The following is a 13758-nucleotide window of genomic DNA, read 5'->3' as shown; positions in this document are numbered from 1 at the left end:
GGTTGTATTGTTTTTTTTTTTTTTTTTTTTTTTTTGTTTCCAATCCAACCATCATTTAGCTTTCTAAACGGTCATTTACCCTCTTACGCGATCATTTAGCTTTCTACCTTCAAGAGATCGTTTACTTCTTATAGGATTGTTTAACATCCTACATGACCGTTTAGCAAAATATCATAACTTTACTTTTATTAAATAAATAAAAAAATATAAATATATATATACATACATATTATTAATTTAGATTAGGTTGGGTTGAACCGAATTGTTTGAACCCCAATCTGAAAAAATCAAAATTTTTAATCTAACCCAATCGTTATAATATAGGTTAGGTAGTTCGAGTCGACGGGTTGACGAGTTATGGAGGTTGGAGTTACACACACCCGTGGTTTAAAAAGCTGTCATAGTTGTTGGATGGCCTAGCATGGGCCTGATAGTTGTTGGGGTCCACATGATATTGTTGAGAGCCCAGCCCAGCCGAGCCCAGCCCAGCCGAGCCCAGCCCATTTCATCGGTCGTAATCAGAAAGAATCGCATCAACAATTTTATTTCTTAGTGAATCGATGACGCAAGAGGCGAGACTTAGGCAAAAGCTTGAAGCTTTATTCCGAGTCTGTCACAAGAAACCCTAAAAGAAGGAACCAGAAGAAGAAGATGAACCAGACGAACACAAAGTGAGATAGCTTCAATTTCGTCGATCCTATTCAAATCAATCCACCAACACCAACGTATGTCTCTCGAATTCCCCCCTCCCCCCCTTGCCATTTTCAATCTTGTTGAAAACTTTGTATGTTTTGTGTCCTTCCTCTGATAGATATGCAGGGAATTAACGTCGTATTGTCCTTATTTCTTCGATTTTTTTTTCTTTTGTTTTTGTGAATGTTTCTTGTTTTTCTGTTTGCTTTTCCGTTTACTATGTTAGTCTCTTTCAAACCTGATATTCAATGGGTTGGTGTGGTTTGGGATTGAGTATGTGGCAACTGAGTTGTGTAGTTGATGCGTGAAAACTATGGTTTCTAATGTCAAGGTCCGCTTTTTTTGTTGTTAAGGGAATCGGAAGATTGATGTTTCTGAATTCTGGGAAGGATTATATTTATGAGGATTCCAATTTAGATTCGAGGCCAAGGTCTATTCATGGGACTTGTTAAGTGTTGGTTCGTCATGGCATAACTATGTCTGTTTGGTGCGTATATTACAGGAAAGGTTTACAAACATTGTGCTCCTCAATCTTTTGATCGAGCATCCAGAGACTTTGCAGGGTGTATTCGTGACTCGTTTTTTCCTGCGAAAATGGATCCTGGGCGCTATGGTCTTCAACAAGGATGGGATAATAACAGCGTAATTGTGGTTTCCTCCTTAATAATCACCTATATGGATGATAATTCCAGAAATTATTAGGGCTATGTGAATGTCCATTTCTTTTCCGGCATCTCATCTTTAAAGAAAAAAATGAGAGAAAGACATGGGGCATTGAGGATGTGGACTGGATTTGCCTAACCTCGTAAGATCATTGACTATTTGTGCTGACATAGCTTATTCTCTTGAATCCACAGGCTTTGGAGGGTTATGGTAGTATTCACGAGCCAAACTTCCGGTGAGTACTAACTCATGAACATCATTGCAAAGAACATGCTAGCAAGTTTGGAAAAATTACATATTATAGTATGTAAATTGCATTGACATATGTCAAATGCTTTGCTAAGTTATATTATTTATTTATTCATCTTTTAATACTGCTGTTCCTAGGATCCTGTTCATATTAGGTTGTTTTGTCAAAGTTTAACTTGTACCATCTATTACATATGTTTCTCCCATCCCATTTCTCTATCATTTTTGCAGGGTTGGTGGAGCATATGATGAGCGGAGGTTTTTAGATGAACGATACACACGAGATAACAGTTACCCAAGAGATGCCTTTCACCCTGATAATAGGGAAGATTATCCACCACCAGCACCTTCAGCCTCTGGCATTTGGTCTCAGTCAAGGAGGAGGAGTTATGAAGATGAATACCCTATTGACAGGGGTTCAAGACGATATGAAAAACCATATAATGAGTCATACCATGATTTGGATGCTTTTAATGAACATGAAATCGATACATACCAGGATTTTGATAGGTTTCGTGATGATTATCGCAGTTTAAGTAATGTCCATGATCATGGAATTGATCGGCTAGATCGTTTTGGGAGTCGTGAGCGTGATGATTATTCATATGATGATTATGACTACAAGTCTAATGTGGCTCATCAAAAGAGAGATGACAGTTATGAAAGGGACTATGACTATGGGCGGTATCGTTATGATTCTGATTATGATAGAGGTAGTAGAAGAGAGGGTAGTTGGAGGAGGCGGGAGTCACGTGATCGGGAACGTGACAAGAGATGCTCTAGTTGGGATAGGGATCCAAGTCCACACAGAAGGCATGATAGGTCCAAGTCTCGTGGGCGTGATGGTCGTTCTAGATCAAGGTCTCCTCGAGGTCGAAGTCATGGACGAAATTATCGAGAAGATAGTTATGAAGATAATCGACATGAAAGGTCTGAGAGGCGAAGAGATCGGGAAGAGAAACGAGAGCGTGAACATTATTCAGTGGTATTTTTTCTTGGTCAAAGTTTTTTCTTTACCCATTATTTTTGAGAGAATAAAACTGAGTGATATTTAACATATTTATTGATGCAGGCTCCATCTGCCACTGTAGTTGTGAAGGGTCTTTCCCAAAAGACAACTGAAGAAGATCTCTACCAAATCCTTGTAATATTAAGCTTGATATTTTATTTGAAGTGCTTGTGCCTCACGTTGTAGATATGAGCTTTATAAGATTTGTATTATGTTCTTCCATCATAGGCTGAATGGGGACCCCTTCGTCATGTGCGTGTGATCAAAGAGCGCAATTCTGGCATTTCACGGGGTTTTGCATTTATTGATTTTCCTTCAGTGGTACATATAAATTTTCAGACTCTGTGTTGGTTAATTATATTATATTGTTGTGGTGGATGTGTATAAGTTATTATTGATGAAATAGGGAGCAGCACAAACAATGATGGACAAGATTGGTGATGATGGTTTAGTTGTAGATGGCAGGAAGCTTTTCTTTGAGTACAGGTTTGTTCATTTGTCTGCATAATTAAGAACACTGAATTTGATAGGTCTACCATTTCTCTAATTGTGCATATGTTTCTTTTCTGTTTCTAATTTTTACTTGGAGTTTGAGAAAATCTGGGATCATGAGAAATAGTCTTTCAGTATTTTGTTCATTCAACAATATTTTGTGGAAGTATGAGGCAATTCCATGGTTTAGTTTTTCCTGAAAGCTTATTTTGGTTTTCATCTATTATGTACTACAGTAGTAAGCCAACAGGAGGTGCAGGAGGATCTTTTGCTGCAGAAAATACTACGAGATCAGGCCATTTTAGCAAGAACATTACAATGCCATCGGATTGGATGTGCACAATCTGCGGCTGTGTAAATTTTGCACGACGAACGTCTTGTTTTCAGGTTTTGACAACATTTTCTTCTATAATTTTCTACTTCTGATAATTAGAATTTGTAGTTGTAGTTGTAGAGATCTTCTAATATGTTTCTGGTGCTTGGGCTGTGGACTGGGCTGGAAAGGAATCGTAGGATCTTTGGAGGGGTTGAAAGTTATGGAGATAAGCTTTGAGAGTCGGTTAGATTTTAAGTCTTTGTCTGGGTGTCTGTTGATTTTTGTAAGTACCAACTTGGTCTCATCCTTTTTGATTGGGCTATTCTCTTGTAATTTTTTAGGCTCCTTTCATCATTTGTGGGCGTTGTTGTTCTATGCCCTTGTACATTTTTTCATAATTTTCAATGTAAGCTTGGTTTCTCACCAAAGCAAAAAACTACAATAACTTTTTAAAAAAGTGGATACAATACCTCAAGACAATGTATAATGCCTCTCTATTGCAATTCTTTTTGTTCACTCATTGTTTTTTTGTGGGCTTATGGTTTTTAATATGCCCATGTATTTTTTCATTTTTTTTCATGAAAGTTGTGGTTTCTATAAAAGAACATTGGCCAAGATGTTGACTGAATATACTTGAACGTGAACTCTATAAATTACCTATTGGAAATGTAGGCTACTCTTTTATGAAAATAAACGTTAAGATTCTTGATATCAATTTAGATAAAATAATAGTTTTTTAGTTTTTTGTGGTTCATACCTTATATTTCTTGGTTTTCTGCTTTCTTGTTGCTGACACGTTTTAATTTGCTCTAGTGATTGTATGACAATAAACAGAATCTTTTTCTTGTAGTTGATGTATGTGAAAGGTTTTATGTAGGGCAGTTGTGGGATAGATATTTATGTCTTGTTTGGCTAAAATTAAAACTTTTAAAATTTTAATTATTAATGCGCATCAGTTCATTGGAGGTCATGTTAATATCTAAAACCATCTTTGTTCTGTGTAGTGTAATGAGCCTCGAACTGATGATGCTCCACCGGCTGATATTAACATGTCTAATCAATCATCTTTAGGAAAGAAAGGTCAAGAGGCAGGTTAGTGTACATACTGACATACAGTCGTTTTCGTTTGCGTTTCTTCCCATGCGATGATGTTAAATGAATTCATTTTAACCAGGTCCAACTCATGTTTTGGTTGTTCGCGGATTGGATGAAAATGCGGATGAGGAAATGCTTCGCTACGAGTTCTCTAAGCATGCTCCAATTAAGGTATGTTAATTTTAAATTATAATGTTTGATAAGTAACTAATTATGTTTTGCATAGTATGGTTTGTGCCACCCTTTGGGTGTTGTGTGATGAGAGGAATAGGAGGTGGTTGAAAGGTAGAGTGGTGAGGTCTATTGTTTGTTTTCATGTTTCTTACTAGGCTTCGATTTCTAAGATTTTTTGTAATTACCCATTAGACTTGATTTTGTATGTTTCTTCTTGAAGAGGGGGTCCCCTGCATTTTAGGGCTTGGTTTTTTTGTAGTCTTTCATTGTTTCTTGATGAAAGTTATTGTTTCTATAAAGAAATGATTTTTTAAGAACAATAATATTATTTTTTTCGATGAATAATCACCTTACTGGAGTTGTACAAATTTTCAACTCAAACAACTGAATTGGGTCCAAATTCCACTTAATCCAATCCAATCAATAAACGCTCTTAACTTTGTGACATTACGAACCGTAATCATGCAACGAAGTTACACTTGGAATAATGAAACAAAATTCTTAAAACTGACCTTTCATTGCCTTTTCTGTCCTTAATCACCCTATAAATCTCATAATCTGATCCAATCTACGAATAACTGAATTTCCTGACATTATGTTTTTTGTTAACTAGAGTAATGCGATAATGTTTTCTTGGGAACCATTTGAACCCATGGAAAGTAACATCTTTTTGTCTCTTTAACTTTCTATCGGAACCATGTGAACCCATGTAGAAGATATGAATTTCTTATGTGGTTATGCTCTTTTGCTTCAAAGGGGAACCCTAAACCTTCATGTAGTAGATTTTTCCATCTCCTTTTGGATCTGAGTATTTGGGGGATGATGGATGTATTCATTTTCGATGCTCCTTTTTCGGAGAGAAGTTGGTTGTTTGCTAGTATGCTTTTATTGCATGATTATGTGTGTGAGGGTTGGTGCAATTTACAGCTTGCTTTGATCAAGTGGACAAGCTTTTTGTTATCCTCTTGGTAAGGGGAGCTCTTCTGCCTCTTTTTATACATATATTGCATTTTTTCAACATAATGTCTCCTCCCAAAATAATCTATTTACCTAACGTTTTCTGTTGGGCCCTGTTTGTGCTAGCTGCTTTATGTACTTTCAATTTAGTTAATGATAGTTTGCTTTTCATAATTATAAAAACAACAATTTGATACTCTTTTGATCATATGGTACTTTCTTTGAGAGTCCAAATGTTCAGTATTAGATGTGCTCCCTTATTCTTCCTTGTGAGTGGATGGGCGTCATTTATAATTATTCTAGTTGGATGGGCGTCATTTATAATTATTCTAGGGGTGAATGTTGGGGCTCTTTGCTTTTGCATCAAATAGTGTGGTTGCTAGGGTATTTCTCATTCTGGCATGTTGGTAATTGTAGTCCCTTTGGCTTTGGTGCCCTCTACCTTTGTAATTTTTGCAATTTTTATGAGGTCTTGAGAACATATGTACTTCTCATTCCAACTCTTTTTTTTTTAAAAAAATATGTGCAGGATCTTCGTTTGGTCAGAGACAAATTCACTCATGTTTCTAGAGGTTTTGCATTTGTTCATTTCCATTCGGTAAGCATGCCTTTCTTTATTGGATAAGTGGTGCAAAATTTTTATTTTGGTTTTCTACTACATGGATGATACAGTTTTTGTGATAAATGGTTCTAGTAATTTGCATGTTTATTTATTTAATTTTAAATGAAGAGCTAATATTTTACACAAAAGGACATATTGGGCCACAAAAGGGCAAACCAGGAGCCGAACCTAAACCAGAACTTACTACGCAAGGTCCTATCAAGAGAAAAAGCTGGGAGGATTATCACATAACTCATTGGACATTGATGCACAGATACACGTGTCAATGCTTTTTGACTCTAATATTTGGAGCATATTTTAAAGCATTTCTGGATAATGATTTATTTCTGCCAATGGCATTTTTATAGTCTAAAACATGGTCACTTCTTAAGGAAAAAATTATTAATGCCATAACCAAGTAGTGCTTTACAGTGTTTTTATCACTGGCTTTCTGATTATTTAGCCATAGAGATAAACGGAACTGGGCCTTTATACTTAGTTTAGTGGAGGCCCTCTCCTCACACATAGAGCACGTGTATAAGTGTTATCATAATTTTTTGCGGGCATAATGTTTGAAAAAAACATTTTAGCATTCTTAAGACAGACAGAAAAGCTCTATTCCTTGTAGGTGGAGGATGCTACCAAAGCTCTTGATGCCACAAATGGGACAACCCTCGAAAAGAATGGGCAAATCTTGCGAGTAGCATATGCCAAGAGCATTCTTGGTCCAGGATCTGGACCGTCTGGATCTTCGCAGTCAAGCAGCCTTGCAGCTGCTGCAATTGAAGCTGCAACATTTGCTCAGCAGGTATTTGGAGCTATTTTATTTTCCCCTTGAACCGTATGTATCTTTTTCCTTAACACGAGGGGTTAGTAACTTACACATGCATTTAAGTAGGTATGCACCCATGCAGATATGCATAATTCAGAACTAAGTATTGTTTATGTCGGTCTTGATGCTATAAATAGAAGACATTGCTCTAAATTTGGATCTAGATATCTTTTATATTTATTAATGTGGGATGGATTGATGAAGGGGAAGGTTATGCAAAAGGTATATCTTTTCTATTTCAGATGATGTCTGTCATGTATTTTTAATAGATTTCTTCTGCAAGCATCCTACCTTATCCTAACAACTTTGTCTATATTTCCTGTGGATGGTTGTGCATAACTAGTCTCTCGTGTTTTCTAGTATGATGCTGTGGGATGGGCACCAAAGGAATACAACCCAGATGACAGACAATCCAATGGTGGCCAGGAACAAGGAGGCAAGGGGGTGGCAATTCAAAGTCATGGTTCTGCTCCACAATCCGGCTTTGTGTGGGATGACGCATCGGGTTACTATTATGATGCTGCTTCTGGATTCTACTACGATGGAAATACAGGTATATATGGGTGAATCTTTCCCAGATGCCAATGCAACTAGTTGGAGTTTTATCTTTAATATTTTGGTCTTATTTGCTTGCTTACTAATGTCTGTCTTTAATCTACTTGACCTGTTGGTTAAACTTAAACATCCTCTTGGACCTATTGTTTTTGTTGGTTGATGACAATCTTATTAGAAAGATAAATCCTCTTTTCCCATAGAAATAGATACTGGGATGATAGGACTTCAATTTGTTAGGATCTAGTTCAGTATAATAAAATGGTTGTGTGACGAGTGCATTTGACCAGGAGTAGTGAGTTAGATTAGAGAGGTGAAGGTACTTAGGGAAGGTAGATTTGGAAATTTAGCTTGAAAATCTATCCCTAGTGGTAAAGTTCCTGGAAATAAGGATCAAGTTCCTGTATATCTTTTCCAAAGGATTTTTTTTGGCTAGACTACTGAAAAGCTAATGAGTACATTAGGTTTATGAATACGAAACAATCCATTATTACAAAGAGTTCTCAACCAAAATGATTCTGAACATAGGCACATAATGACCAAATTGAACCAGAAGATATAGGCACATAAATGACCAAATTAAATATTACGATATTTGAAACTTGCAACAAACTTAAGTTGATACTAAGGTGCATTGACTCAAGAATATAGTATTTAAACTAAGCTTAAAGCATCTAACATGATAAGAACCTGTTCTGATTAATGTAGTCTTGCGTATTCTACAAGAGTTCTTTATAACTAGCCACAAATCTTAAGGGAAGTGTAAACTTCACTAATAAAGAGTTTTCCTTGCGCTCCATTCTTGTTGATTTATAACACATTACTAATTCTTAGTTTCAAAACTTGATTTTCTCATTCACTACGCAGGCCTGTACTACGATGGTAACAGGGGCCTTTGGTATACATATGACCATCAGAAGCAGCAATACATCCCCTGCACTGATCAGAATGAAAGCTCTGCTTCTGGAAAAGAGAGTGAGTTCTCCAAGACAGCAGAAGGGTCGAGTAATAAAAAAGTAGTTATTTCTGCACCAGCAGCTACCATTACATCAGTTGAGAAGGCTGCCTCATTGCCAGATGCTGTTCAGGCTGCAGCGACAGCTGCGATAGCTGCCGAGAAGAGGGAGAAAGAAAAAGCCAAAGAGATAAAACTTGCTTCAAAAAGTAGTATATTGGCTAATAAAAAGAAGATGAACAATGTTTTGACAATGTGGAAGCAACGGAGCCACGAAGGGCAGGCAACTCGCGTGGCACTTGATGACAACCAAAGTTTAGCATCAACCGAAGACAAGTCTTTCCCTGTTGGACAATCCATGAAGAATAAGCTAAAAGCGGACGTTGCTCAAACCTCCAGGGAGAGCACTTCGTTCAACCTAGGAGCTGCTTCAAATGCTGCTCTGGAATCTCAGGTTAAGCCAAGACCTGTGAGTAACAGCTCTGGGGGGACATTGATGGGTGTTATCAGAGGTTCTGGGAGGGGTATCGTGAAATCAGATAGTTTGTATTCAGCATCCTCTAGTGTGGTCTCTTCTTCAACCACAATAGATGGTGGGTTCAATTCAACTCCGTCGTTGACTGCTGATACTTCCACTCCCTCTACTACAAGTTCGTTCAGAACAGATGCTTCTGCTTTGGGTTCTTACACACCTCCTGTAACTTCGGCAAGTGGGAAGAGACGGTTTTCTGAAATGCCACAATCTTCTGCTTCTGCAAGTAGGGAACAGCCCCAGACCACCTACAGAGATCGTGCAGCTGAAAGGAGGAGTTTATATGGCTCATCAACATTCATTGGTGATGATCGGTCCAACCTTGAGTTTGGGGATTTGAGTAAGTCCTTTTTACTTGCGTTTGTCTTGGATGCCACTCTATCCTTTTAGATTTTTAGTTTAGACATTCATCTTATGGTTTAAAATGATACAATATTTCCTTGAAACCAAAATTATATTTGGAATCATTGCACTTGATACTTTCAGATTCATTTTCTTCATGATTAGCGCTGGGATCTGTCAGATTGTTGTTTGATGACTGAGTTTGTTATCTGGGTTGATGAGCCGATGCTTTATTCAGAATTTTCATATTGACATGTGAGATCTCCTCTTTGTTTATCATATGTGATTTTTCAAGATCGAGATATTTCAGTCAAAAAGGGTTCTCTGGATGCAATGCCTTTTCCTCCTGGTGTTGGTGGAGGACGTGTGAGTGGGGATGCAAATCTCAACACTTTTGAAGTGATCACAGCAGATAGAGCAATTGATGAAAATAATGTGGGCAACAGGATGCTTCGTAACATGGGCTGGCATGAAGGCTCGGTAATTTTTACTTTGTTCTTAAAGCTTATATGTCGTATGCCTCTGAGAGGCCTAATCATTTTCCTTCCATCGGGCCTTTTCTTTCTGTCTTGTATGTTGGTGTTAGAGACAAACTCTTACATTGTCCACTTCCATCGTGCCTTTTCTTTCTGTCTTGCATGTTGGTGTTGGTGACGAACTTTGATATTGTTCACTTTGGGCATAAGTGTTATTGCTTTACTTTGTAGTTTCACCTGCATCTTTCTATCGTTCATGTTCTATATTAACTTCCGAACTGAAAATGATTGGGAATGATTGCATAAATTCCACCATTTTGTACTAATGATTAAAAACGGAAGTGTGAAATTGTACATTACAAGTTGTTTGGTTCAATACGTGTGTTAACCATTACACATCAATTAATAGTTATTTACATCTTTTATTCAACTTTTTTATCTTCTGTGCTGACTGCTGACCCTCCCTCCTATTAGCTTTTTCGGGTTTTTTTTGTGCCTAATAAGTAAGAGGCACTTCACCGTTCTGATGTAAGGATTGTTTTTTTTCCTGGTAATATTTCGCGTCCAGGGTCTAGGTAAGGATGGAAGCGGAATGACAGAGCCAGTTCAGGCACAAGCAATGGATAGCAGAGCGGGACTCGGGAGTCAGCAGAAGAAGATGGATCCAAGCCTTGAGATACAAGCCGGTGACAGCTATAAAACGCTCATTCATAAGAAAGCACTTGCTCGGTTTCGGGAAATGTCATGAAGTGTTATGTAAGTGAAGTTGGTAGGGAACTCAAAGTCAAACAAACATACAAAACTTGTTTGAAATTTGAGCTCTTACCAATGTGTTTAGGGTTTAGAAACAACAAGTTTTGTTTCTGCAGGCATTTGTTGAATGTGTAGATGGCCCCATTCATTTTTGAATTAGCTCTCATCTAATGCAAAGTACTTATTTTCAGAGTGAACACATCATATGGTTAAAAGGATTTTCTTATTATTTTTCAAAAAGAAAAGTCTCTGAGATTGTATATTTATTATTTCATCCTTCTAATATGGACTATCCAAGTGAGGATCTGTATGAAAGTAGGTAAAAATAACTCATGGTTCCTTTCTAACAAAATTATCAATTTAAATATGTTTCTTTCACTCGTTTGTAAAATTATCAATTCAAAATTATCAATTATTATTAATAAGCAATTAATAATAATTGCAACTCTTTCTATCTAAATAAAACGAAAAGTAGATTCATTGAACCAAAAAACATATACTTAAAATGCATTACATTAATATTGAAGACTGAAAAGTCGAAATAATATCCAAGCTTATCATAATTCAAGTTGCTGAGACAATTTTTTATGACTAGGTCAAACGCTCATATTCACATACCAACTTGTTGTTTAACTACAAAAAAAATTGGCAAGCCATTAGTTAGTCTCACCCTTTAATTAGATTTTATCTTCGGCAAATATACAATTATATTTAGGGTTGTGTTCACTTGGGATGTATTATTGGTAAGCCAAGTGTTTCGTGAAATAGTCATCAACACATTCATGAGGAGAAAGTTTGAAATCTCCTTCCTACTCAGGTTGGTAGGCTCTATATTGCTAAAGGAAGTTGACATTATAATTAATTAATAAGAGTAATAGTAATACTAACTATTGTATTCAAGTTTTTCCTTTCCCATACATGAGTTTCCATCGACTGAGACCGACAAAACTTTTGAAGAAAGATTTCCTTTAAGAAAGTTTCAAATGAATGGGGTAACATTTTGTCCATTCACGTCCTTCACTTCTCCAGTTTGAGTATATATACTCATAAAAAGATTTGTTTTTCATTCGGTGTATTTCTTTTTTCTCTTTAACATATTATCTTTTCAAGGAAAGAGATAAAAAGGGTGTTCTTATAATAATAATAATAATAATAATATTCAAAAGATATTGAAAAATTGTAAAATTTACTTCAAAGTATCTTACTGTAGAATTGGATGTAATGAGACTTAACAAGTGTTAAAAATACTGTAAATTTGAGTGAAGGATATTCTTGAAAATTGGTGTTACGTACAAGTATGAAAGATGTTTTTTTAGTAACCTCCAAAATTTGGTAGAGAGGACATGTGATCATTTTGGTTTGACTTGAACCAGAAATTTCATTAGAAATGAAAGGCTGTTTTGAGTCATTAGTCTAAAGAAAGTTTGTAAGCATTTCTGTGATAATTAATTTGGACTTCTTTTCTTTTACCACCAACCAATCATAATTTTGGATTTTCAAATCAAATCAAATCCATTGTCCTTTCCATCTACATTTTTTCTTATAACATAATCATTTTAATTCCCATTTTATCTTTTTTCTATTCACATTCACCCCAACTTTTTTCCTTTCTTTTTTTCCATTTTTTTCTTCTTTTTTTTTTGTGTGGTGAAAATCATATTTTCCATTTAAATTCTTGTCGAAGTTCATATGGTTGCATGCTAGTTCACATGTAGTCTTGTATAATTAGAGCTTTATAACTCCATGTGAGTGGGTTTCAAACCAAAGTTTACAATACATATTTGGTTTTGTTATATTTATACAAACATAATATAATGTGCTTCCAAAAGTTAGATTTTAATTCAATATTACATTGTTCACAAATTTGGTGTATAGTTAAGTAAAACTCTAAAATATTATGGTACCAAAATATCAAAACTATTATAAATGAATTAATCTTTAAAGTTTATTAATATTTTTTTTTAACATTTTCTTAGCGTGTCTATTACATGGTTTCTTTATCTAAAATTTTTGGATCCACTCATTTGGTGTAAGATATATTTTCAAATATGTTATTCATCCTTATAAGTAAAATTGGTGCATAGTTATATTTTATTATGAACTTTATGTCTACATTATTGGTGTAATAAAAATGTATATAGAAACCCAAGTAGTAGCAGTTTCATGAAAAGTTTCACATTTTTTTTTTAAATTTTTAGTAGTTAATTATAGATTAATAAGAGATTGGATCGAAAGTCATGCCAATATAACTGATGATAAGGTAGGCTATGACATTTTAATTTGTTATATTTTGTAAATATGGTTAATAATTTTGTGTACTCTTTAAATTAAAATTTCCTCCAAATTATATTGGCTAATCATCCTATCTCTAAGTAAAATTTGGATGGATTTTCTCACTCTTTGATTTATTTGATTGTAACGAATATTTCACAATATAAGATTTAAATTTTTAAGCTAAATTTGTAGTAAGTATGTATATATATAAAACTGCATTATTTTAAATTTGTTGAAAACTTGATAAAAAAGATTGTTAGGAAAAGTGTTTGTAAGCTTTTATAAATTCAAATGGTATATAGATAGATGATAGATATGGATGAGTTATATTAATTAATATTATAAAAGAAGAAGAGTGTATGATGAAGTGAGAGAGAGAAAGAGTACCAAATAACTCCTAACGTATGTTATGTGTGGTGGGAGATTCCTAATGAGTTATTTGTTAAATGCTTACTTCAATATTAATTATTTCTCCAGTTTTTGTTTGATAAACAATACGGTTGGAATTGGAATATTAGGTTAGCTACAACTCGGGAGATGTCATTGGTAGATATCCAATCTTCTGATGGTTGCATCGCCAGATTCAACATAAGTCATTTGTTAATTTTTTGGATATATGCCAATAACCAAAAAGATCGTGTTGGCAGACACGACATTGACTGATGTCCATAATACGCCGTTGGGTGATATAAATTGCTAAAGTTTTCATATCATATAATTATATCTTCAAAATAATATTGACACTATCTCAAGGTTAACATACTATAGCCTTCACAAACATGCACTAGTTACC

The 13758-nt window shown here is 35.3% G+C and overlaps 1 protein-coding gene across 3 annotated transcripts; it reads left to right on the top strand.

Annotated features, from left to right (window-relative positions):
• The first annotated feature begins 559 nt into the window (after window positions 1-559).
• LOC101209801 (SUPPRESSOR OF ABI3-5) lies at window positions 560-10953 on the top strand. Of its 3 annotated transcripts, none has more exons than XM_031885381.1 (16): window positions 562-725; window positions 1196-1335; window positions 1551-1591; window positions 1837-2590; window positions 2678-2749; window positions 2843-2935; window positions 3021-3100; window positions 3343-3493; window positions 4427-4514; window positions 4597-4688; window positions 6178-6246; window positions 6878-7057; window positions 7442-7634; window positions 8501-9460; window positions 9773-9942; window positions 10507-10953. In XM_031885381.1, exons 2-16 carry the CDS (start codon window positions 1288-1290, stop codon window positions 10684-10686), a joined length of 3171 nt encoding a protein of 1056 aa, XP_031741241.1. In that variant the 5' UTR covers window positions 562-725; window positions 1196-1287; the 3' UTR covers window positions 10687-10953. The 3 variants fall into 3 exon arrangements, with proteins under 3 accessions (XP_031741242.1, XP_031741241.1, XP_011655136.1); XM_011656834.2 differs by having other exon boundaries at window positions 563-725; window positions 9758-9942; XM_031885382.1 differs by lacking the exon at window positions 10507-10953 and having other exon boundaries at window positions 560-725; window positions 9607-9893.
• The last annotated feature ends 2805 nt before the right edge of the window (window positions 10954-13758 follow it).

The sequence above is a fragment of the Cucumis sativus genome, chromosome 5 (assembly GCF_000004075.3).
Source record: "Cucumis sativus cultivar 9930 chromosome 5, Cucumber_9930_V3, whole genome shotgun sequence".
Classification (NCBI taxonomy): Eukaryota; Viridiplantae; Streptophyta; class Magnoliopsida; order Cucurbitales; family Cucurbitaceae; genus Cucumis; species Cucumis sativus.
This window is presented reverse-complemented; position numbering and strand designations above follow the sequence as displayed.

What these genes read in the sequence shown, in the direction of transcription:
- LOC101209801 (XM_011656834.2), top strand. Translation starts at nt 1,288, where the DNA reads ATGGATCCTGGGCGCTATGGTCTTCAACAAGGATGGGATAATAACAGC. An exon ending in CATTTGTTCATTTCCATTCG is followed by an intron (nt 6,247 to 6,877) that starts GTAAGCATGCCT and finishes TATTCCTTGTAG; the next exon opens with GTGGAGGATGCTACCAAAGC. An exon ending in CTACTACGATGGAAATACAG is followed by an intron (nt 7,635 to 8,500) that starts GTATATATGGGT and finishes TTCACTACGCAG; the next exon opens with GCCTGTACTACGATGGTAAC.